The sequence below is a fragment of the Hibiscus syriacus genome, unplaced genomic scaffold (genome assembly GCF_006381635.1).
Source record: "Hibiscus syriacus cultivar Baekdansim isolate YM2019G1 unplaced genomic scaffold, ASM638163v2 tig00110187_pilon, whole genome shotgun sequence".
NCBI lineage: Eukaryota > Viridiplantae > Streptophyta > Magnoliopsida > Malvales > Malvaceae > Hibiscus > Hibiscus syriacus.
Genome location: NW_024062618.1, coordinates 2780964 through 2805837, shown reverse-complemented (window position 1 = coordinate 2805837; position 24874 = coordinate 2780964). Strand labels below are relative to the sequence as shown.

The following is a 24874-nucleotide window of genomic DNA, read 5'->3' as shown; positions in this document are numbered from 1 at the left end:
GTATTTGATATATTAAATAATATTATAATATGAAATGAATATGAATAAATATATATATGTATGTAACTTATATGGTTAGAGGAAGTAAAAAAAATAGAACTAATGTGTACCTTAATATTATAAACAATTATAATAAATTTGTACAGAAATTCAAATAACTTGACTCGGCCATTTTTAATAAACTCGACTCGATTTCAAAAATTTTAAATTAAATTTGAATCGTAAAACATATCTCATAAACTAAAATAACTCAAAATATTTTAATTCGAATGAGGAATACTCGCCCAAACTTCGATGATTAGCTGGAGTTTGAAAAGTAGTAGAACTTAAAGTTGGTGTTCATTCAAAACAAATACGACGCCAACAAATCTAATCAATACCCATTTGCATTTTTTATACAAAATTCTTAGGTACAGTATACAAATCGTCACCTAATTATAAAATATTAATTTATTAAATCCTCAATTATTAAAAAATATAAATTATCCTTTAATATAAGGTGTTATTTTATTAAGTTCGTCGATAATTAAAAATTATAAAATAATTACTCAATTATTTATTATATTTTCAACTAATCATTTTTTTATTAAAAAATTGATAACAATTTAAACTGAACATTAATATCTTGAATGAGATATAATAAATCATTTGAGATTATGAGTTCATATTTTATTATATCTTAATCAATAAATTAACATCCAACTCAAATTGTCATCAATATTTTAATGAAAAAAAGAGTTTGAAATATAATAAATAGTTAGGTATTCATTTTGTAATTTTTAATAATCGTTAAACTCAACAAAACATCTTATAGTCGAAAATCATTTTGTAACTTATAATAGTCTAAAGACCCAACAAATTGATATTCTATGATCAAGAAATTATTTGTGTACTTTACCCAATTATCTTATATATGGTATAAATTAAAATTTGCATAAATTATGATCTAAAGGATTTAAACACTGATTTCTTTCTTTCATCTTTCAATTTGAGAACACACACAACAAAGCCACTATGAGTACAACACTCCACCATCACTACTAATGCACAAAAAGAGTTACAAGAGATCACAATTTCGAGTTCATAATTCATTGTTTACCATCCGCAGCACATGTAATGGGATGATGGCATTCTGCCGGTTCGGCGAATGTATTCTACTTGTGCAGAAGTCCTTTCGGCATCTCGGGTTTTTCTAGCTTCAGCCGCTTCTCGTTTTTCTTCCGATCTTTGCTTAGCCATTGCGATCTTCTTTACCATCTTTGCTTCAGCTTGCGCTCTCATTTGCTCTACTTTTGCCTTAAAAATAGTTGGGACATAATTATATACACGCTTATTGCTCAGCAGTCAGCATACATATGTCGTGTGAAAATGTTGATAATGTTAATTATTTTCTAGTATGGGATATGAGAAGGGATTTTCGATACCTCGATTCTCCGCATCTCTGCTTCTAGTTTTGCTCTCTGCTGACTCTCCCATGCTTGAATTTTGATCTCTTCACGCTTATACCTGAGAAATCGAAATATGCATTCAGCCGAAAAGTTTTACGAGCGTACGATAAAACATGGCATAGTTTCGTAGTGTATAGAATCATATCAGAACCTTGCAGTATGTTTAGACTTTTCAGCTTCCTCCCATGCGGCTGCTCGTTGTTCATATTCCATCTGCCCAAGCTTCTTCATATGTGTGGCATCAACTGAAGTAGTATTGTTCTCCTTGTCGTCTTTGCTAGCCCAAGCAGCAATATTCATCTTGCCAAGCTGCACACCGAGGGCTACAATCTCTTGTCTTGTCTTATTCTTCATTTCTTCCTCTGACAATTCCTTTTTGCCGTTATCAGGAGGATGCTGTGACTCATCATCCAATGGCATTGATGTCGGTGCCCCTCCACGAGGAGTAGATGGGATCGAAGATGTTGGACTCCGGAGCGGGGTGGTTGCCCCTACAGGTGTAGCAGTCCGAGAAGGCTCTTGACTAGTAACAGGGGTCATTTCTGTTCCCATATCTCTCATACAAACTGATCGTATTGCAGGAACAACTGCAATGCCATATCATAAGGTGAGATAAAGATTAAATAAAAGAACCATGATCAACATAGAGTATCCATCTCGAGACCAGAAAAGTCGAAGAAACAGTCTTCCAGCCCCATGGCTCAACCCCTTGCACATAAGCTCGTTACGGTGATCAAACGATGCAGAAGAGAATATGCAGTATATGAAAATATACAACAGTTCATCATGCAATTTTACCTGTTGCATCTTCTGCCGAACTTTTTGTACAAGATAAATCCATTTGACCCACTTCCCTTAAATCCTTACTAGGATGAGGTCCAGAGGGATTAAAAGAGAACTTCTCGAACGGCATCTGCACAGCAGACTGATAGAAATCGAACCGCTTAGAATCAACTGTACGATTAACGTTTGACCTCAGATCATAATTTGCAGAGTCAGGAGCAACTCTCGCCGTATTCAACACAGGAAATCGATTAGTTTGGTTGTGAAATGCGTTCTTCTTAGCATAAGAGGCTTGCACGTTTTGCCTGTTCATTATCCATTTCTCTGCATCATTCCACTTAGATGACATAGGTCTTGAGTACGACCTCATGGAACCTTGTACTATTCTCTCCCCTTTATGAAACTCAAAGCTTGATGAACTAGCATTGCTATCATAATCAAGATTTTCGTCTTCCAAAGACCTCATCGGAAGAATTGCACTCGAGTTCCCGTTATCAGTCTTCGAAAATTGCCGCAATTTAGCATGATCTGTCTCGATATTTTGGCTACAAATTTGATCATTTAAGCTGGAATCCAACATCGGTGCAACATCTAAACTGGGAACTGCAAGTCAATTGAATATATGCAAATCAGCCTGCAGATTCAGATGAAACCTAAACCAGGTTCAAAAGAAATGTTAACTATCTCTAATTTGCAGGCAATGGGAGCTTCAGGATTAGCATGTTTTTACCTAGATTAAAATTTTACAGCCATTTAGCTGTTTGTAATAATGAAGAAATGAGAGAAAGTAACAAACCTTCCTCGTCAAAATCTACAGTTTTAGAGCCTAACAGACTGTTGACAAACTCAGCATCCTCAACCCTGGAAGGGGAAGTCCTTGAAGAATTGTTGTTTGGTGACTTTGATCCATCTTTTTTTCTGTGATGATGAGGTCCCATCAGCTTCATTCTTAATTTACTTGGTGAAATACCACTCTGCAGTAATTAAAAGAAAAGGTGACTTAAAAGGTAAAAAAGGAAGAAGAATAAATAAGCCTTCATTACACTACAAATTTCAGAAGAAGAAAAGAAATCAAACTCACAATTTCCCATCGTCTAGAAAAAGAAAACTCTTTTCCCTCACTTTTCAATTCAATCAAAACAAGAACATCAAAAAATGAAATTTGTTTGAAACCCAGAACAGAAGAAACACCATTCACCATTGAAAACCAACTCTTTTTCACAAAAAATGTTTCCATTAACAAAACATCAAGACTCCCCCATTAACATGGTAAAGCTCAAAGAAGAAGAGAAAAGTAGGCCACCTGAACTATGTCTATTCTCTCATACTCCATTGGATATAACAAGACTCTTCAATCTTCTTCCTTTCTCCAACAGTAGAGTTTCCAGCAGAGATTAAAATACTGACAGAGTCTGTATATTGTAGAAGAAAAGTATATCTATGACTCTCTCGCCATTATTGTTCCAAAAACATAATCCTATCATCTTCTCCATTACATCCTTCTATATGTTCCCACACTCCTGATCTTGCCATGTGGCCATCTCCGATGGGGTCCAGCTGACATGACCGTGTCAAGGTTGGTCAAACCCTTGGTCGGTGCAATTCTAAAGTTTTCAACCTGTGCTTTGAACGCAGCATTACACCGAGGAATTGCCGATTTCTAGAAAGAATAAAAAGTAAGTGCAAATTACTTATTACAATTTTACGTTTATTGACGCGACGCATATGCTACTCCTACTATCGAAGTGTTTGGATGTATTCGAATTTATTGGTATTCTAAATCTATTTTTTATAACATAATTTTAAATATTTTAAGATAAATTAAGTAAAAAGTTGTTATTTGTCGAGTATTAAACTATTAAAAATTATTCATATGTTTTAAATTTATATTTTTATCAAAAAATTGACAATTATCTGAATTGTATGTTAATCTACTAATTGATATATAATAAAATTATATTTTAATAATATATGATGTCATCATCGTTGCTTTTAAACACTAATTCAGTGACATAATGTTTTAAATATTAACTTGATAATTTAATGTAAACAGAGAGTCGATCTATAAAATACAACTTAAATGATTGTAATAAGATTTTGTCATACTCAATTAACAGGTTAACGTCTAGATCATATGATCCCTAAATTTAATAAAAAATGATAAATTTAAAACATATAAATAGTCGATGACCATTTTATAGTTTTTAATAGTCAACTTACTCAATAAATCAGCATCCTATAATTAGGAGATCATTTTATAACTTTTAGAGTCAAAAGACTTAATGAAACAATATCCTATTGTTGGTGGACCATTTATATATTTTATATAATATTTTAAAACAATCGAATCCATCAAGTGTCTTCATGGTTAAATGAATTGTTATTTTCCCTTAAGATTCTATATTTTAGCAGTTGCGTCTGTATGATATATATACGTTATAATAATTAAGAAATATTCTAAGATATTTATATATCTAATATTATTAAAGATATAATTTTCAATATGTATAAAAAAACGAACATAGAAATAAATAAATTAAATTTCTAATTCCGCTCGGCAGAACCCTCTCTCATGATGAGTACTGGCAAGTTACTAAGTAAAGGCCAAAGGGTAACATAAAATGAAAGCAAAAGATGACCACCGTGAAGGAAGGTAAGTAGAAACCAAGTTAAGATTCTGAACAACAATGAAAAGGAGAGTTGTTGGTGAGAGTTTAATTATTATTTTTTCAAAAAAATTAATTTTAAAAAACAATATTGAAACGTGCTGTAAAATAGTATTTCTAAAAATGTTTTTAAAAAGTGTTATTTAAAATTTAACTCTTTATGTATATAGGGGTTGACTTAAGTGATAAGTTATTTGATATTGTTTAAGTAATGTCTCAAGTTTGAGTCATTGTGAATGTAAAAAATTTATACTAGGAGACTCATCGACCAAAGTTAGATGTGTGATACGGGTCGATTTGGATTAATCAAGACGAAACCTTGAAATCAGAAGGATAACTAAAAAATAATTTAACTGTTTATGTTATGATTATTGTTAAAAGGTGATTTTGAAAAGATAAAATATTCATTTTAAAAATTATGTTGTAAATAAAAAATAAATAATCAAGGATAAAAATATAATTTTACCCTAAAAGTAATTTTTCACATCAAAAGTTAGAAATTTAAACTTTTAAAATTATTTTAAAAATTATTTTTCTAATTATAATTTTAAATTAATTTTTAAATATTTAGTATTATTTACGAGAAAAAACTACTTTTCCATGCCATAAGTGTTCACAAACTGGTTTCAGAATTAAAAAATTATACTTCTTTCCATAATCCGGAAATCCCATTATAGTTTCACTCAGCTAATCTCGTCGTACCTAATCTAATATTTTTCATGATAATATATATTTATGTGTAGACAAAACATAACGTTCTTCTTCCCAGTATATTAAGGGATAAACTATATGTTTAATAATTAAATTATTATTCAATTTAAGTTTTATTTTGGTATTTATCATTAAAAGCTTAACAGATTTGTTAACGTGATATTTTTTTTTACTTTTTAATGATGATGTGTCATTATCTTATGGTGAAACATCATCAATTTTATTAAATTTTTAACGGCAATGTATCAAAACAAAATATAAACTAAACGTTAATGGTTTTGGAAATAAAATAAAGTTTGAGTATTAAAATAGAATAAAATTAATAATTTATATACTAATCGTGTAGCTTACCCTATACTAAAAGCTTTCTCTTTTTTCGACAAATCTCAGAATAAAGAGTAAAGAATTTTAGTCTTAATGAATATTTAACTCACAACTTAAAAGAAAAAAAATATGAATTACAAAAAATTTTAACCATTTATTTTAAAGATTGTTGACCAGTATTTTTAATTTTATCAACGAAGGTACAAAGTTACAAACAAACAAAATTAGATTGTATATTTAATTAATTTTACAGGCTTTATATTTTTATATAATTTAGTTTGCTTATTGTAGTTTATATTATGTTGATTTTTAAAATTAATAAAAATGTTTAATAAGCTATATAATGTATAAAAAGCTAATTAAATAGTCTATATGGGGTAGATAATACTGAATTTTGGGTACATTTGGTACTGAATTCCTCGCAGAGTTTTATACGATTATAGTATTCTTCTTTTTATGTCAGCGGTCAAAGATAGTATAGTGGGAACGGAACTCTGTCCATTGTTATTGTTTTTATTTGTATTTTTTTTATGAATGAACGAATGATTATGAAAGTCCAACAGTGGGTCAGAATTCTATCATTGTGGTCCCTTTTAAATGTCACCTCTGCCCTAATCCCTCGTCATTTTCAGGCATTAATGTTTCAATAATTTAAAATAATTATAAAATAATATTTTAAAAAAAATCTTATAATTATGATAATATATATATTTTATAATTATAATTGTTTAAACTTAAAATTTTAAAAATAATAATATTATTTATCACTAAAAGAACTTAATAAATCCTTTTAAAGCATTGATCTAACAACTCCAATTTAGTGTTAGTCTAACTAGCATTGTATTTATTAATTATATTTTTCTACATACGTAAGGCAAAAATTCTTAGATAATATAAAAAGGACAAAAATAATGGGTTATATGGTGTGTTGGATTTTTTTTTCAAAGAATAAGTAGTATATGGAGGAATGGGTAGAACCACTTAACATCTTTTAGAAAGACACATATAAAAAATGACGTGTTTAAAAAGACATATGAAAGATATATTATTTTCTCCTATAGTTAACTCATAATCTAGCAACGTTACCATTTAGGTGATTTGAATTGAATATAGAAGACGTCATGCAGTCAAACCAACTTTTGAAAGTCGTTAAATAATTTGATCGACCTCTCCGCACATTATTTATTCCACCATAATTTAAAAAAACTCCTAATACCTTATATGATTAATCCATTCCTTCCAAGTCATTATTATACATATACATATATAACTTTAATAAATGTCATTAGATACCGGCTATTATTTCCCATATTTAAATATGGTTATGTAGATGGGATAAAATCAAGGTATGTTTGTGTCATTATTTTGGTAATCAATATTTTCTCTCTCTTTATTTTGGCATGCTATACATAACCCATGAAAAATGTCCCTTAAACCAAAGAGATTAGTGCTTCTTTTTCACTGTCAAATGTCTGTAGTCCACACAATCCGATGTGTAATATTAGAGGAAAATACCTTCTAGGGTTCCCTACCCTAGGAATTAAGTCACTAAAGAACATTTCCCTGGTAAACAAGTATAATTGAATGCTCAATGCCCAGTAACAAAATTTGGGGGGTGTCCTACCCTATACGTTAGGATATTTTATGTAATGTATAACGAATAATATATATCTTAAAATGATTAGGTGATATTATTTTGAATGGAAAGTGATGAATTAAAAATAAATAAATTAATTAATCCTTAGAACAAGGAAGGTATGTAAAGTACCGTTCCCATTGTCCTGGTTGACGACCCATTCGCGTGTTATATGTGTGAACATGATGACTTGGCCTACCTTTCTTGACTATATAATCCACATGCCCGACTTTAATACTATATATTCTTACAAAACAATTCCATCATTTAGCACCTATTCAATTAAAACAAAAAAAAAAATTAAATCATAGTGATATATGACAGTATGTTATATTTAAATAATATAAAATTTCATGAACCACACGATTTCAGTGGTTAAGAAATTTATTGTTATATTTTGAGGTATCGGTTTAAGCACTGCATATATAAGGTATAAGTTTTTATTGTTAAAGAATTGATAGTTTTTGAACATAAAATGTCTTATATTCACATTAAATTTATCCCAAAAAAAGTAATGTTAGTTTATTTAATAAGTAAAAATCAACAACAAATATTATAATAGAATCACAATATAATAATTTCAATATTATATTAATAATATGATAAACTACATGTTTAATACGCTAATTATCACTCTTGTTCCGTTTTGGTCATTCTATTATTTTTTTTTATAAATAATCATACATAATACTACATTTTAATTTGATTTTGGTCATTAATTGTTAAAAGAAATTATTTATTGACGTGGTCTTTTTTAAAATTTTTAATGATGACATGACATGACATTATGATGACACATCAACATTATAATTAATATTTTAACGATGTGTGATTAAAATAAAAAAATAACAATTAAAATATTAAACGTTTAGTTTATTCTAATAATATTATATTTAAATAAATAATTTTATATTCTATAAAACATACTCGTCGTAATGTATTATAATTATTATTCTCTGCCTAGTGAGTTTGTCTTAAATATAGCTGGCTAATACTCAGCACAACAGATTTGATCTCATAATGAATGAAAGTCAAACTTATGTTTTTTTATGGTTGATTTCGAACTTGATAGTTTTCAACTACAATGTACACTCTTCATTAATGAATGAAGACTTTATCTTTTAAAAAAATCACCATCTTGAATAAGCTAAAAAATCTTATTCATATAAGATTAAAAAAATAATAAAAATGGATTATAGTTAAAGATGTTATGAAAAATGTAATTTTTGAAGTTTAATAGTTTATGACCGAAAATATTATTTTATTTATATTTTTTTTATAAACCCTAAATTATAATGACGTAATTTTTCAATTGAAATAAAAAATATTATAAATTTATATAAATTTTTAAGTTAAATATAATAATTTTCTAAATTAAAATTATTTTTAATTATTTTTAAATTAAACTATCACATCAGAGAACTATCCATCTTAGATGTTTAAATCTTATCATTGTACACTTCATAAAAGTTGGCGAGTATCTTCGAATAAAGAAATAAGTTGTAAATGGTAAAACCTGTAATTAAATTTTGGCAGAGGACAGTCCAAAATTTCATTCATGGCATACCAAAAAGACTTTTGTTTCCCTCCTAATTTTATTCAATTCATCACGAAACCCGTATCTTAAGTTTTCTTTTTCAACTAATTGAAGACATTTTAGACCTAATCACATAGGTGCCAACTAGGATTAAGAGTCGAATATGAGTATTGTTAATATCTATTCGCTAGAAAAGTTTAAAGTTGAACTTGTTTCGGCTCAAAAACTCACAAGTTTAAAATTATCAAATTTAACTCAAATTCGAAATAAAAAAATGAAGCTCGATTCGTTTTGAAAGTTTGCGATCATAAAATTATCAAGTTCGATTTGAACTCGAAAAAACTTAAACTCAAAATATTCTCAAACTTAACTCTATTAAAACTCAAATTTGAGGTCGGTTCGAACTCAAGCTGAGTTCATTCCATTAAACATTAAACTTTAACCGAATCAAAGTTAAATAACTCACGATAATTGTAGACTCATTTAGAGCCATAGTGTCAAATACCTCTTATTTAAAGCTTAAATTGCTGTGAAAACTCCGTAGACTACGGTGGAGGGAATACTGAATTGTAATTGTTGAAAACAAATGAAATGAATGAAAAATAAAGTGTTTGATATTTGAGTGGCAATGGTCAATAATCTTCCTCGTATGGGTCCCTTAATCTTTGAAATTTTTGGTTTCTGAATCCATCTTCTTCAAACATAGATTTATATAAATCACACCAACCAAATTGTTTTTCTTTTAACGGTAAAATATATTCTCTGTCACTCAATTTAGTAGTAACAAGTTTGTATTATAAAAAATAAAAAAAATAATATCTATAAGAAAAGAATAAGTATTTAGAAAAAAATAAAGATTAAAATAATTAAATTTTTAAGTATAAAATATTAAATTTATTAAACTATATTGAATTGGGATCAAACTGATAGACTATATAAATGTAAAAAAAATTAAACTATTATTATACCAACCAAAGACTAAAAATGAGTGGGCGTTGTTGGGGGTGGGGGGGGGGGACTAGCGAGCATACCATCAAGACTTGGGATGAACTTGAAAGAAAGCAGCTTTAACCTTCTCTATCTGATATTTTTATTAGGGGCGAATAAAATTTGATTCACTTAAAAAAAATGATCTTTTCGACTTGATTCAAATTGATTTCGAGTTGTAATTCTATAAACTCGACTCGATTTTTTTAAATTCAAGTCGAGTTATAAAATAGAACTCGAATAAAGTTGAGTCATTCGACTCTGTATGATATATGTATATCACATTTGGAAAAAATATATGAAGTACATATGTATTATATATAGTTATAGAAAATCATGTAAATTAAAATTAAATAATATTATGATATTATAAATATTTAAAATTAAATTTAAATAGAGATTAGAACAACTTGACTCGGACTTGAAAATATTTCAAATTAAATTTGAGTTATAAAATATGACTCATCAACTCAAATTTTGTTGACTCGACTGAATGCTCACCTCTGTTCCGGTCACATTCTTTAGTGGATATTCAAGCGTGCCAACAAAACCGTATTAAGCATTAACCTCATCCTTGGATCGACAATATTATTAAACCCATACATTTCGGGCTGCTCTCTACAAATAGACTCGCATTCATGTCATACCTTTGTTTGAAATTGTCAACAGTGTCGTCGGAGTTGAGTCTCGTACGAGAATACTACGTGAGGTCCTTTAAAGGCGATATAATGCCCAAGAGCATGAAACGTTTAGGGGCTATTTGTGTTTGCCTCCATTATCAATCACTTTTTTCCCTTCATTAATGTTGGCAATCCGAGCCCTCTTTAGGGCTATTTGTGTGGTGACTTGGTATTAAACACCCTCTTGTTACTTCTCATGGTACTCCCTAGTCCCTACCATGTTATTACCTCTTTCATCACAAGCTGTAATACTATCACCCTTAAACCAGTGCCCCAATAACATCCTAGGGAAATACTTAGCAGATAGTGCCTTGCAGCAAAAAGAGCTTGTATCTCGTATTAACCACCAAATTTGTTTACCCAATGATGCAAAGTTAAACCGTAAGCCTTCAGCTCGCTTAGAAAGACACATTTTAATCCATGCAACCAAAACCCAACCACGTTTTTATCCTATTCGGAACAAATAGTCTTCAAATGACGATGGATGAGTGATTGCAGCTAAACAAAGGCAACCTAATGTGGGGTGAAAAAGACAATGGATGGTTTACATGAACAAGGGTTCGGATTGGACACACTTTAGGAAAAGACAGAAGATGTGCGTTTGGTTTACGGAATGTAACATTATTTGTGGGAATAAAAGATTACCAGGGAATAGGATTACTGGGAATGTTGTGTTTAGTTGGTTTAGCAGGAATATAAGATTATCGTGTTTGCTTAAAGGAATAAAAGATTATTAGAATGTATATTTGACTAAATTGTCCTTATTATATATTTATTTTTATTTATATATTTTCTTTAAAAAATTTAAATTCATAAAAATTATATAATTTTTTTTTACAAAATTAAAAATATAAAAAGGTTTAATGAAAGGGTAAAATTTTATTTTAACCCCTGAACTTTATATAAAATTTTAATTAGACTTTTTGTTGTAAATCTAAAATAGTTTAAGGATAAATTTGTAATTTAACCTTCGTATAATTTTTATTATTCAATGATAGAATAAGGATATTTTCGAAAGAAAAAAAATTAAGGGCATTTTAGTCCAAAATGCTAGTAATCCAATAATACCTAAGGAAAGAAAGGTAATGACATTCTCGGTAATATACCCTAAAAATTCACTATTTGTAATGTAAGATTACCGGGAATAACAATCCCGGCCAACCAAACGGAGAATGTGATTTCATTTAATTTTTTATGAAAAGCTTGGAGTCAAGCCATCGTTTGCTTGGACTAGTATTTTCAAAGTCATGCAACCTCTGTTATGGAAGGTACTGTAAGCTCGTGAATCAAGGTACTACAACCTCAGTTATGGAAGGTTATGACTAACTGAAAGTCACCTGCTAGCAGCAGGGTCAGAGGATGAGAAATGTAATATGTGTGGCCAAGGATTAAAAACAGTGGTACACGCTTTTAAAGATTGTCCGACCGCTAGGAAGATACAATCTCTTACAATAATTGACGTTAGGGTATAATTTTATATACGAATTTATAAAATTTTAAAACTCATAACATTATATGAGAATTTGATATTTTCAAGGAAGCGACGCCAGCCACCCCTCAATCCGTCCCATCCATCAATGATTGTTGCCAACAAGAGTCACAAACTGATATTGCCCAGAGGGTCAAGAGTAGCAATCCACATTTGCTACGTGAACCTATATGTATACATGGAATTGACAGGTGCTGTAAGCTCCACAACCAGCAACGCAAAATCATGTGTGTATAAATGGTAAATGCTAAGACATCCGATTGATTCCCGTGACAATATGTATAAAGTTTATGCATGCAGACAGTGCTTTTATTTAGACTACCAAGCCCATTAAAAAACACGATATGATATTCCTTCCGAATAGCTGGTTTTCATCAGTTCGGACTATAGAAATCAACGGATAACGCATTCAGATTGAGAACGCCAGTCATCGGCGCGGAGAAGGCCCAGCAGCAGACCCTGAAATCAATTTAAGGATATAGGAATGAAGAAGAGTCCAGATTTAAATCATAGGAGGATAGGTGATTGAGAATTCAAAAGAGATACATGCTCTGTTAAATGGTACGATATACTAACCATCTTTTTCTACGTCTGTTGTTTTCCAAACGATATCTTTTAACCCGGTAGACAGATTATTATAGAACTGCAAATTTAAGAGAGTGTTAATTCAAGGTGATATAAATAAGAAAACAGGTGTACTTGAAATCATGGAAACATGAAATTGACATGCTTTGATTGGTTTACATGATAAACCGATCATGGTTATCGACAAATTATTAAATATAAGTGCCCTTTGTATTAACAGTGCAGCATTGACAATAGGACTATACCGTGTGAAATTCCAGGGTATCTCCTTTGGACTTTCGAACTTCAACCATGCAAAGTGAAGGAGCCACCTGAAAAATCTGAAAAGGAAACATAGATCAGATCATAAACAACTTTCGAAGATTAACGATTCCATCGTAAATGATAAAATATTTTCCACTTTTCCACTTTTCCACTCAACCAAGCAAAGCCTGAGATCGAAACAGGGGTACCTCTGTTGTAACAGCCAAATGGCCCTTGCGTCCAGTTTTTTCTCCCAGAAGCTTCATCTGAGATGGGGTAAAAGAAGGGAATTCATCATAATGAGAATTTGATTAACATTTGATTACTGGTTTTATAGTCAAAGTTCTAAAGTGGCTACACATCATCTCAATTCAGATACATATGAATCTCTCTATTTCATCCAACACCACCCAAAGAAATGGAATTTTCAAGTGCTTAATGCACAACATATGCAACACTTCTATTCTATTAGAAACAACTCGATGCCAAGACAATCTTTACCAAATTAAGTTGGTGACAAGCAAAAAAAAAAAAATCGGCTCGACCCTTAAAAACTCGACTCGTGATTTCATAAACTCAACTCGACTCAAAAAAAATTCAAATAAAGTTTGAGTTATAAAATATGACTCAAATAACTCGAGATTTTTAGTAATTAGTGATTGTTTTTCAAGTTCAAGTTGAATTTCTCAACTCTGCTTGAGATAAGTATATCGCATATGAAAAAATATGAAATAATATATATATGTATATCGTATAGAGTTATAGAAAGCTATTTAAATTGTAATCAATCATTACCATAACATTATAAATATTTAAAATTAAATTTAAACAAAAACTCGAACAACTCGACTCGAAAAAATTTCAAATAAAATTTGAGTTATAAAATAGGACTCGTTAACTTGACTAACTCGAACTCGACTTGATCAAATTCTCACCCCTAGTGACAAGCACCAACAAAAACTGAAATTTGTTCAATCAGCGTCCATCAAATATAGCATCAGTGCTTCACTGAGCAGGTGATAGAGCCACTAATAAATGATAAAATATCATGATAAGGTTAATTGCAAATTGATCCATCAAGGTTCTTGAGAAGATAAAGAGTAGTCAAAATGAAGAGGATACGAAGAGATTATACCTTGTAGTTATTTTTCTTCACACCAAAACCCATGGGCATCGCAGCTGCTTCTATTTTCGAGATTATCTCATTAGCAGGACATTTTGACGTAAACCTTGTTTCCTGTTTAACAAGTCCCTGTAGTCGGAGGAAACTGCCACCACTTTAATTGACAAGGATATGCATTTCACGAGTTAACGCATGAGATCCCAAGACTAGAAAAGAATGAAACATAGGCTAGTAGATTTGGCAGTTTTTTTGTATGAATATTCAACTATGCTGCATCTAGCCCTAAAATTTCATTTTCTGCAAAAAAGGACCACTATAAGATGGTATATAACAGGTGAATTATGAATTACATGCTTCAAAACGGTGAAAACAATTTATACAGGTGAATTATCAATGTTATGTTTCAAAAAAATTATCTGATGTATCTTTCACTTCACTGGATGAATCAAAATGTGAGATTCTCGAGGGTCCTATTTCCATCTTATGCTTAATATATCACATGCTAAGTAACAATAACTAGCTAACATACCATTTGCTTCTCAAACAGACTACCGAGGTTGAGGCCCTGAGATGTTGAGATAAGTTCAAATGCATTCATAGTAGCAGGTACAGAAGACCATTCTTCACGTCGTTCGACTACAAGGTTTTGAGAATCCTGCAACAAAAATCATGTAAACTCTCTTATCCTCAATCATTGCATCAACACCGCAAACATGTCAGATATGTGCAAAAACACAACTCTTACCCCTGATTCATTGAAAATGGCATCTACATCATCAAGACTAACATCAGCTTGCTCGAACATAGGTGGCATATATCCTTTCTTAAACCAATCATTCTCAATAATCTCAGAAATAGTTATCCTCTGGTTCAATCACAAGTAACAAGGAGTGAAAATCACATCCAAAAACAAAATTAAATAGATCATCAAGGCTAGCAACCTTAGGCGCAAATCGAATTAAGAAATACCACCAGAACACACACACAAAAAAGTGGAAAAGTGGAAAAAGGAGAAAGAAAGAATGGGCAAAGGGCAAGAGAAACGAACTTACGGTCAATGGATTAGGGTCTAGAATTTTCTTGATTAATTTCTTTGCACTTGAGGAGAACCATAAAGGACAACTGAAGTCGGCCTTAAATATCTGCAGCCACAAAATAAACTCATTAAAAGAAACCATTTTAAACGCAGAAGACAAAATCATTAATCAAGTGCAAGATGGTTGATCAACAACATGACAGCATGTTGAGCACAGATACAAAAAAGGCAGATATATGTTTTTTTTGAGCTTATTTGTATGCACATGAACTTTTCTTATTGATGTTTCGAAGGTATTGTCCTACCTGGTTATGAGTTAAAAATACCTCCATGTAGAAGTGATGGTTTGCCAAGCCAACTACCACAGATCAGACTTTCAACATTTCAATTTATATTTCTTTAAAAAATCATTTTATTCTTTAGAAGTAATAATATTGATGGACACCGGCTAACAATAGGAATATAGAGTCCAGATAAATATTTACCAAGAGAAATTGATCATTTCCAGAATGATTCTTCAATTAATTTATGCCAATGGTGATTTTATAAGACATAATAGTTTAGCAAAATTGTTTACTTTGAAGTAAAAGAAAAACTTTGAAAGAAATCGAGAGAACAACCACCTTCTTGTATAAACCCATTAAATTGGGGTCATCAAAAGGCAAGTAGCCAGCCATTAAGACAAAGAGTATCACACCACATGACCAAAGATCAGCCTTAGCTCCATCATAGCCTTTATCGTTGATCACCTAAAGAGTGATAGAAAAAAACAATAAAGAAAAGGTAATGGAGCATGAAGAAACAGAATTTTGTTTGCAAAAAAAATAATAATAAAAAAAAATTGCAGATATACCTCTGGAGCAACATAATTTGGTGTTCCGCACGTTGTGTGAAGTAACCCATCGTCCTATATGAAAAGGATAAGATAGTTTTGAATTGCCTTATCAGTGTATTACAAAAAGTTGCATGATAAATAGCCATCCACCAATGTGGTAGGCAAGGGAAAACCCAACTATAATGCACTTTTGGGGTCTGTCATCTTCTTTTGCTGACCACAAATGTCTAGCGGTCAAACAAGAAAAAAATAACACACGCAAAGGGGTAGACTGTAGTATAATACAACAAAGAGCAAGCAGCCATAAAAGTACTTCACAATGAATATAAAATCTTGGCAGAATATTATCATTGAGGAGAGAGAGATCATAAGACATAAACTAGCACACTCACTCCAACTTGCTGAGGTAAAGCACTCAAACCAAAGTCTGAAACTTTAAGAACTCCATTAGCATCCAGCAGCAAATTCTCTGGCTGTAAATTACAAAGCACAGTTCTGCTGTATAACACATTTAACTGTTTTAGACAATGGGGCAATGAGCATAAAAAATATCCCACACCTTCAGGTCTCGATGGCAAACACCTCTGCTATGGCAATAATCCACAGCATTAATAAGCTGTTGAAAGTACTTTCTAGCCTCATCTTCCTTAAACCTCCCTCTACTAGCCTGGCACAAGAAGATAAGCAGGACACAATGCCAGATTACTATATGGTATTCAAATGCTGATGAACGACTGAGATTTTATTTCTAGTTGCACTTTTACTTTTCCCAAAGTAAAACATAAAACTATACATTCATGATCTTGCAATTTTGTCAAAAAGTTCACCACCAGTTACGAATTCCAAGACAATGTATATCTTTGTCTTGCTAGCCATCACCTACACCAAGAGCATTGCTAGAAGTTAACAAGAAGTATAGACATAGCATACTTATATTAGTTACAAAGCCAAGTAGAGTCCACTTCTTACAAAAAGTCGAGATCCAAAAGTGAGCAAATACAAGATACAAGGAAGAAATGCATGAGATAAATTAAACAACTAGGTTATGATACCCATAGAAAAGCTTTGTAACAAACCTCATACATACGGATGACATTTGGGTGTCTAATGAGTTTCATCGTTGAGATTTCACGTTTAATCTGCAAACAACAAAGAAAAAGGAACAATTTAGCACATGCAAGGAAAAACAGAAATGAGATTCAGAGGGGGGAAAGGAAAAGATTTCCATCCAAGTGTCACACTGAGCAAGGAGAAAAATCAAGGGGTGTATAACAATTCAAAAATAATTTTTTACATGTATAATTTCAAAACCTGGAGCTTGGAACACTGTAGAAAATACCACCCATCTTTCATTGACTTATAAGTTGAAACTGTACCTTCTTTTACAAGTTAATCCCCAGAAATATCTAAAAATTGCAGATTTTAAAACACAGGATCATCTTTTTTATTCTAAAATAGTTTTACGGGACCAAAGTTGGTCAATGAAAAACTATGAAGATCATTTCTTGTTGACAAATTAGATTTGACTCGTATTTTTCGACACCCATTTGTCTGCTAAATCCTGAACATATCACTAAATCATCTCATTCTCCCAATTCTTGTTTGAATAGTCAAATCAAAATAAATAAAAATAATCAACTGTCAAAAAATGAAATCACAAAGTCAAATCATGTTTAGTATCCTGATCAATCCAAAGCTAAAGCAATTAATCTGACCTAGGAACAGAAAAATCATCCAAGTAATTTAGTATCAGTAATTAGTACAAGAAACCAACCAAACAGTTAAACATTGCAAAAAAGAATTCAAATCAACATAAAATTAAGATTCCGTATAAAGAAAAAAATCCACGAATCAAATCGAGTCAATTAGAGTAGTAATGTTCCGCACAAGAGTTTTTTTTTTTTTGAAAAAAAAGGTACCTGGCCGATCATCTTGTGCTTCATAACTCTCTCTTTATCAACAATCTTGATTGCTACATTCTCCCCCGTCTCGATATTACTCGCAAATTTCACCTTCGCAAATGATCCCTCTCCCAGCGTCCTCCCTAGTTCGTACTTCCCCACGCGTGTCTTGCTCGATGCACTCGTGCGATTCGCCATCTCCTTCTCCGATATTCCTTTCTTTTATTTCTCTTAAATTTCTTTTTCTAATAAGAAAAAACACCTTTTTTCTCTGTTTCTCCTAAAGCTTGCAATTAATCAAGCACCTCTTCTTCTTGCATGGTTGCCATACCCGAGACTTCGCCACCCTCGTTTTTTTCCTCTCTAATAAAACGAATTCAAGAAAACAAACTCCTATTTATAAAGATCAAAACCGGAAACGCTTTACAACTCGATCATTAAGGGGGAAATGTTGAGGAGAAAGAGAGCAGATTCAGTGGGAGAGGAATCAAACGTGGGATTAATCATCGTGGCGTTTGGTTCGCTGTAATGTTTTTGAGGTAATTTAAATCTGTCAAGGAATTAGAATATGTAGAAATTAAAATTCAATTTTATATTTTGTTTGATTTGCAGGAAATGAAATTAGAATTTAATTTTATATTCGATTTAGTTCGCAGATATGTCGGATGAATTTGATTTTAATAATAAAAAATGACAGAATTATCCTTCTTATTTTTTTATTTTATTTTAATTTATTTTATAATTTACATGTAGTAATATATTATAAAAAATTAAAAAAATTAGAATATTTTATTTTATTGATTGATTATTCATTTTAATAAATTATAAAAATCACGCTAATAAACATTATAAGTTAAAATCATCGTAATTAAAATATGTTAATAAGTTATCAAAAGATAGAGCAATATTTTGATACACTCCAATCGGAGTATGTTAATTAATTACCAAAAAATATACCAAAAACTATTTTTATTCAATATATGAATTAGAAACTCGACTCGACCCGACTCAAAATAATAAAAAAATTATTTTTATTCAATAAAAATATTGATTTAATTGAAAAAAATTATATATAGAACGATATTATTGTAATTATTCCTAAATATATAAGGTAAAATTATATATTTTTTCGGGTCGGTCCGGTTTTTTTCACCATAAACTCAAACCCGACCCGAATAGCACACTTTAAAAAACCCGACCCGACCCGAATACTACACTTAAAAAACCCGACCCGATCCGAAAAAAATAAAGTTTCATCCGACCCGACCCGAATATATGAATTAGAAATCCGACCCGACCCGAAATAATAAAAAAATATTTTTATTTAATAAAAATAGTGACTTAATCCGACCCGACCCGAATTATATATATTTTCGGGTCGATACGGTTTTTTCACCCTAAACCCGAACCTGACCCGAATATCACACTTAAAAAAACCCGATCCGACCAAATTAAAGTTTCACCCGACCCGAATATATGAATTAGAAACCCGACCCTACCCAAAATAATAAAAAAAATATTTGTATTCAATATATGAATAAGTTACCAAAGGATTGATGAGGGTAGTATGGTCAAATTTCAATTTCATCCAACAAGGGAATTGAATTCACTTTCCCTTATTTGATGGAATTGATGGAATTCACTTTCCCTTATTTGATGGAATTCCATCCATTTTTTGATGGAATTCACTTTCCCTTATTTAATGGAATTGAATTCCATCAAAGATTTCAATTCCCTTGAAAAACTTAAACTAAACATGAAAAAGTTGTGGAATTGGATTCTAATTCCCACCAATTCTAAGGGATTCTACCCAACCAAATGCCACCTAACAATCGACTTAAGAGATTTGAAATAAATATTTTTCGATCAGCGCGTTACCAAAATTTTACTTCTAATTCGCTGAACCTAAACAACCTCTTCTTTCCCACGATGAATTCGATCTGCATGAAAGTCAAAGGAGATTAGCGTAGAAAAGTCCACTCAGGGAAGTACGAGGATTGGTCGAAAATTAATTAAATAAAAGTAAGATTAGATGCTGCAATTAAAAAAAAAAACTAGAATACGCCATATTAACTTCTCTGATTATATTTTTAAAAAACAATCAAATAAATTGTCATTTTTAATTACAAATTAAATGAATAATATATGTATCATTTGAAATAATAATTTAATATAATTAGACAGACATATTTAATATATGAATCATTAAAACATATATTTTTAAAATATTATAGGTTTAAATTATGTGAATAATTTTATTTTAGGGTAAACTACATGTTTAATATCTAAACTATTAATTTTCTTCTGTTTTGGTACTCCATTTTTTTTAAATTATACCTGACGTTTAGTTTAAATTTCATTTTGTTACTCATCGTTAAAAATTTAACATAACTGCTGGTGTGACTTTTTTTTATTTTTTTAATGATGACACGGTACCAAAATGAAACATAAATTAAAAATTTAATATGATTTTGAGAAAAAAATAAAGCTTAAGTATCAAAACAAAACAAAAATAATAATTTAAGTATTAAACGTGTACTTTACCCAATTCTTTTATATGTTTAGCAGTATTCTAGAATTTCCTTAAAAGGCACTATCTTAAAATTTCCGAAAAAGACGAATGAGGAGTTGGAAACGCCATATCCCCTTAAATTGATAAAATTATAAAGAGGTCCTTAAAAAACAATTCAAAGGTTACTACATACTAATAAAATTATACTTTAGCCCACTTAAAATGTTAAAATAATAATTTAATCTTTTCAAAAATTATAAAGTAACAATGTAGTAATTAAAAATTAGAGTGATGATGTAGTAACATTTATAATAATGTGAATTTGAGCACATTCAAGTACACAACATCTTTTTATTTAGAGATCTAATAACATCTAACTAATTTAGTCATTATAAAAAATAAAAAATATATTAACCATTATTTTGATTTGAAAAAGGAATTCACTTTTAATTATATTTGTTAAAATAATTTATTTATCAATTATCATTTATCAAGTGAGTCTGTATTATATTAAATTCAGCTTAAAAAATTACAATAATAAATAATTTGATATTATATGAGTTGAATTTAGACAAATATAAACACAAAAAGTTACCATGACAAAATATAATAAAAAGTTGTATTAATCTAAATGCAACATAAATAATATGAGAAAAATAAAGAAAATGGCATGACATAAAAAGAATATACAAACATGTCAATTTTTAATATTTTATAACTTGTGATGTTTTTTTATATATTTTTTTTATCAAAATTATATCATCATCTACCTCGGACTACCAATTTCACATTAATATCGTGAACTATCGTGTTAATATCGTAATGGTCAACGATTATTTTCGTTGTTCAAAGGGCTGAATTGATATTTTTCTTAATTTAAGGGTTATATTGGATGTTATGTAAGTTTAGAAACTGCAATAATTTTATTTTAAAAAAACTTTATTAATTATAATAGCATTTGATTGATGCTGACCCTGGCATATATAATATTAGAAGTATACTGCATACTTTTCAAACTTCCAAGATTTACTCTTCTGAATATTCCTGGAAGGCTTAGATTTAATATTCGGAATATTCCTCTATGTTTGGTGTTGACCGTTTTATTTACCCACCATAAATACAAGAGTAAACTATACAATTGTACTTAAATTAATTATTATTTCTGTATAGTTTAAAACACAAATTTTATATATTTTTTAAAATCATACTTAACGTTTAGTTTAAATTTCATTTTGATATTCTACCATTAAAATCTTAACAGTGATATTGACATATCATCATAAAATAATGTCACATCTTTATTGAAAATAAAATAAAATATAATGTCAGAAGTTTTGTTAATTTCCTAATGATAGAGTACTAAAATATTTTAGGTACATACATTTTCTTATTTTTTTCCTATTTTTATTAACAAATTAAACTAAATTTAAGTTTTTCCCCAAAAACAATAATAATAATAAGTATACAATTGTTCTCCTCAAAAGCCACATACATCCGCCCTTAGAGAGGACCCTAGATTTTAAATTGTTTATTTTAAACAAATAAAATAATAAAATTTTATTATTATTATTATTATTATTATTATTATATTACATTCGAATCTTTTTACTCAAAAGGGTTCCTTCACAAATCATACAAGACCTCCGCTGAAATATACCTTTAGAGATCCTTTTTCGGAGTTCCATAACTTTCGAAAATTTTAAAACCTTTTGTTTAAAGATTACTCTCAATTATTTGACATTGATGCTCGTACTTCTAGTATTTATGGTGCTCAAATTCGAGACTTCGAGGAATAACAATAAATTTTTTACCATCAAGGTCGTTAGGATTTGTGCTGTTTCTTGCTCTCTCTTTTTAAATGGCTTTTTATGAGTTTATTTCGCTATGATGGCTCTCCACACAAACTAAAAAGGATACATTGATCATAACAATAATATTACAGCTCTCAAACGTGTGGTAAGTAGATTTCCGATAAGAAAGATGTATTTGAGCCCAACTTAATTGTCAATAAAATTGGCCCAAATTTTCTCAACCCTATAAATTCCCATCGGCACTCCCGTCACTCTAAAGTCTAAAACCCTAAAACTCCTTTCTCCAACCTCCATCACCGAAGGTGCGGTTCCGGTTACAATTTACAAAGACAATTATTCTTATTATAATTTGCCTTTTCTTTCTGGGTATTCTATTGATTGTGTAAAAGTTCTAATATTTCTATCTTTCCATAGTTTCTGTTCTATTTGCTTGGATAAAGATGTATCTCCAGTTCTACATAAATGACAATGGTGACAAAGTCTACACCACTAAGGTAAAGTCCCATACTTCTTCTTTTCTGTTCTTTATCTTTTATTGATAAAAACAGAGTTTAAAGTAGAACTCGACTCATGTTTATGTTAATTCTTCAATTCTTTATATTGTTTATGGTGACTGAGACTTGGTAAGGACAACTTCGTATGTATAATGAAACATCAAATCCCTTTGCGAATTCGGAACTCTTTTTTGCTGGTGTTTTAGCTTGATTTGATCTTAAACTTGTTATATGGCCGAGAATCGCTCTTTGGAATGTCAATAACTTTATCTATTTTTTCTTGGGAGGATTTCTGTTCCATAATTAACTATCAATATTATATTCTTTTGGAAAAAAAATAGGTTTTCTAATTTATTTGTGATCAATATTTCACCAGTTATTTCTCTATAATTACATTTACATCGATTTTTGTTTGCAGAAAGAATCACCAGTGGGGCTGCCCACTCAGTCTGCTCATCCAGGTAATAATGCCTACTGTATTTTTACATAATGTTCTGCATACGCTGCCGTGTTAGAAATTGATATGTTTTTTAGGATTCTGATTTAATCTTAAAAATCAATAAAAGAGGTTCATTTTAGTTGAGAATCTGGACTGCTCTGATTTATGCTACTACTTGGACTAGGGTATCAGTGTGGGATATGGACATTATCCGACATGGCTATGGTTAGATTTTAGTGGAGGATACTTGGAGGTCATATCCTCACATCCATGTGTTGAAAATGAGTGTAGAAAATGGGTGCTTCAAGAGAAATGAAGACTCTGAGCAACATAGGTTCTGATTACACATTGGCCATTAGCCATCTGTTTCATTTATCCTTTCATTGGCAAGTTGCTAAGCAAAATTTTGCCATCCATGGCAGTCATTGTATTGGTTGGTACTGTTGCCTTGAATGCATGTTATCAGGTTGTATTAGGATTACAGCATATTTTTGAAAGTTGAATAGAAATCTTCTTTGGGAGTGTTATGCTTTCTAATGACTCTTTGTTTATCTTTTACCTAATGCTTGTGCAGCTCGTTTCTCCCCCGACGACAAATATTCGAGGCAAAGAGTTCTTTTGAAGAAACGTTTTGGTTTATTGCCAACCCAACAGGCACCTCCAAAGTACTGATGGATTGAACGTGTTGCTGTACTTTTATGAATCTTTATTTTTAGGGCACCAATGCACCTCCAAAGTACTGATGGATTGAACATGTTGCTGTACTTTTATGAATCTTTATTTTTAGGGCACCAATGAGTGTCTCTGGCTGTAAAATGCTGTTTTCTTGTTATTTCATGGAGTCTTTTAATTATTTTGATTTAAAGCTACCGAGAGTTTAATTGTCTGGTTGTAAGAACATCTCTAGTTCATGAATGTCAGTATCATGTGTTCTTCCTGGATTATTTTTTGTATTTGTTCATGCCTTGACTCTGATTTTCTTCAAAGATGCTGGTGCGTATGAGAATGTTCCGGGGCTCACTGAAAATTGTTTTAAGTTGTGAATTTTTTATTATTATTTATGTATATGTCGTGTATATTTTTATCATTTACATATTTTTTATTACTTCATATATATATAATAATCATGCATGCGTTTTCAATACAATTTTTTTAATTTTCTGTTAAAAATTAATTTAAATATTTTTGTTTTTAAATAAATTCATTTAATTGATCAAGCTTGCATTCATACTTTAATTCAACCGATCATAAATTAAAATTAAATATGAATTCATAACTTTTAAAAATTGAGATAACGAAGAATTAACGTGTATCGTAGGATGCTCCAATTTTTTGCATGCATAATTAACTTTCGAATCTATTTTTTTCTAATTAAAACACATGCTTTTAAAATTGCCTTTTTAAAAGCGATACAGAAATGTTTATAGAGGTTGATTTATAGATGATTAGTCATGTCTGGCCCAAAATAATCAATGTCTAATTCAGTCTTCTGTTCTGCACTTGAAAACATGAACCCCAGTTTAGATGTAAAGCTTTACCTTCTGATTTTTATCTGAACACCATTAAATCCCGAAGTCCATTCAAGCAACCAGATTCATGAATGTTCAAACAAGATAGTTGGCATGGATATAATT

At 30.4% G+C, this 24874-nt stretch overlaps 3 protein-coding genes across 5 annotated transcripts; 1 reads left to right on the top strand and 2 right to left on the bottom strand.

Moving 5' to 3' along the window:
• Positions 1-1080: 1080 nt before the first annotated feature.
• LOC120217742 (remorin-like) lies at positions 1081-22575 on the bottom strand. Its single transcript, XM_039214808.1, has 7 exons — positions 22555-22575; positions 18254-18263; positions 3535-3569; positions 3028-3205; positions 1600-2035; positions 1425-1506; positions 1081-1296 (listed from the first exon to the last, which is right to left on the bottom strand). Exons 3-7 carry the CDS (start codon positions 3562-3564, stop codon positions 1096-1098), a joined length of 927 nt encoding a protein of 308 aa, XP_039070739.1. The 5' UTR covers positions 3565-3569; positions 18254-18263; positions 22555-22575; the 3' UTR covers positions 1081-1095.
• On the bottom strand, positions 12546-18482 carry LOC120217741 (CBL-interacting serine/threonine-protein kinase 23-like). Its single transcript, XM_039214807.1, has 15 exons — positions 18003-18482; positions 17160-17222; positions 16891-16962; positions 16643-16750; positions 16476-16556; positions 16102-16155; positions 15872-15997; positions 15265-15354; positions 14958-15077; positions 14742-14867; positions 14225-14341; positions 13299-13355; positions 13092-13166; positions 12838-12904; positions 12546-12720 (listed from the first exon to the last, which is right to left on the bottom strand). Exons 1-15 carry the CDS (start codon positions 18180-18182, stop codon positions 12689-12691), a joined length of 1368 nt encoding a protein of 455 aa, XP_039070738.1. The 5' UTR covers positions 18183-18482; the 3' UTR covers positions 12546-12688.
• Positions 22558-24130, top strand: LOC120217743 (H/ACA ribonucleoprotein complex subunit 3-like protein). Of its 3 annotated transcripts, none has more exons than XM_039214810.1 (4): positions 22558-22609; positions 22722-22801; positions 23220-23262; positions 23815-24130. In XM_039214810.1, the coding sequence occupies exons 2-4, from the start codon at positions 22748-22750 to the stop codon at positions 23910-23912; spliced, it is 195 nt and encodes a 64-aa protein (XP_039070741.1). In that variant the 5' UTR covers positions 22558-22609; positions 22722-22747; the 3' UTR covers positions 23913-24130. The 3 variants fall into 3 exon arrangements, with proteins under 3 accessions (XP_039070741.1, XP_039070742.1, XP_039070740.1); XM_039214811.1 differs by having other exon boundaries at positions 22580-22626; XM_039214809.1 differs by lacking the exon at positions 22558-22609 and having other exon boundaries at positions 22647-22801; positions 23815-23924; positions 23996-24130.
• The last annotated feature ends 744 nt before the right edge of the window (positions 24131-24874 follow it).

What these genes read in the sequence shown, in the direction of transcription:
- LOC120217742 (XM_039214808.1), bottom strand. Translation starts at nt 3,564, where the DNA reads ATGGAGTATGAGAGAATAGACATAGTTCAG. An exon ending in TGTAGATTTTGACGAGGAAG is followed by an intron (nt 2,036 to 3,027) that starts GTTTGTTACTTT and finishes ATGGCATTGCAG; the next exon opens with TTGTTCCTGCAATACGATCA. An exon ending in AAGTCTAAACATACTGCAAG is followed by an intron (nt 1,507 to 1,599) that starts GTTCTGATATGA and finishes TCGATTTCTCAG; the next exon opens with GTATAAGCGTGAAGAGATCA.
- LOC120217741 (XM_039214807.1), bottom strand. Translation starts at nt 18,182, where the DNA reads ATGGCGAATCGCACGAGTGCATCGAGCAAGACACGCGTGGGGAAGTAC. An exon ending in ATGTCATCCGTATGTATGAG is followed by an intron (nt 16,963 to 17,159) that starts GTTTGTTACAAA and finishes CTCTTGGTGTAG; the next exon opens with GTGATGGCTAGCAAGACAAA. An exon ending in GTCTGTTTGAGAAGCAAATG is followed by an intron (nt 14,342 to 14,741) that starts GTATGTTAGCTA and finishes CTCCGACTACAG; the next exon opens with GGACTTGTTAAACAGGAAAC.
- LOC120217743 (XM_039214810.1), top strand. Translation starts at nt 22,748, where the DNA reads ATGTATCTCCAGTTCTACATAAATGACAATGGTGACAAAGTCTACACC. An exon ending in ACAAAGTCTACACCACTAAG is followed by an intron (nt 22,802 to 23,219) that starts GTAAAGTCCCAT and finishes TTTTGTTTGCAG; the next exon opens with AAAGAATCACCAGTGGGGCT. An exon ending in CACTCAGTCTGCTCATCCAG is followed by an intron (nt 23,263 to 23,814) that starts GTAATAATGCCT and finishes ATGCTTGTGCAG; the next exon opens with CTCGTTTCTCCCCCGACGAC.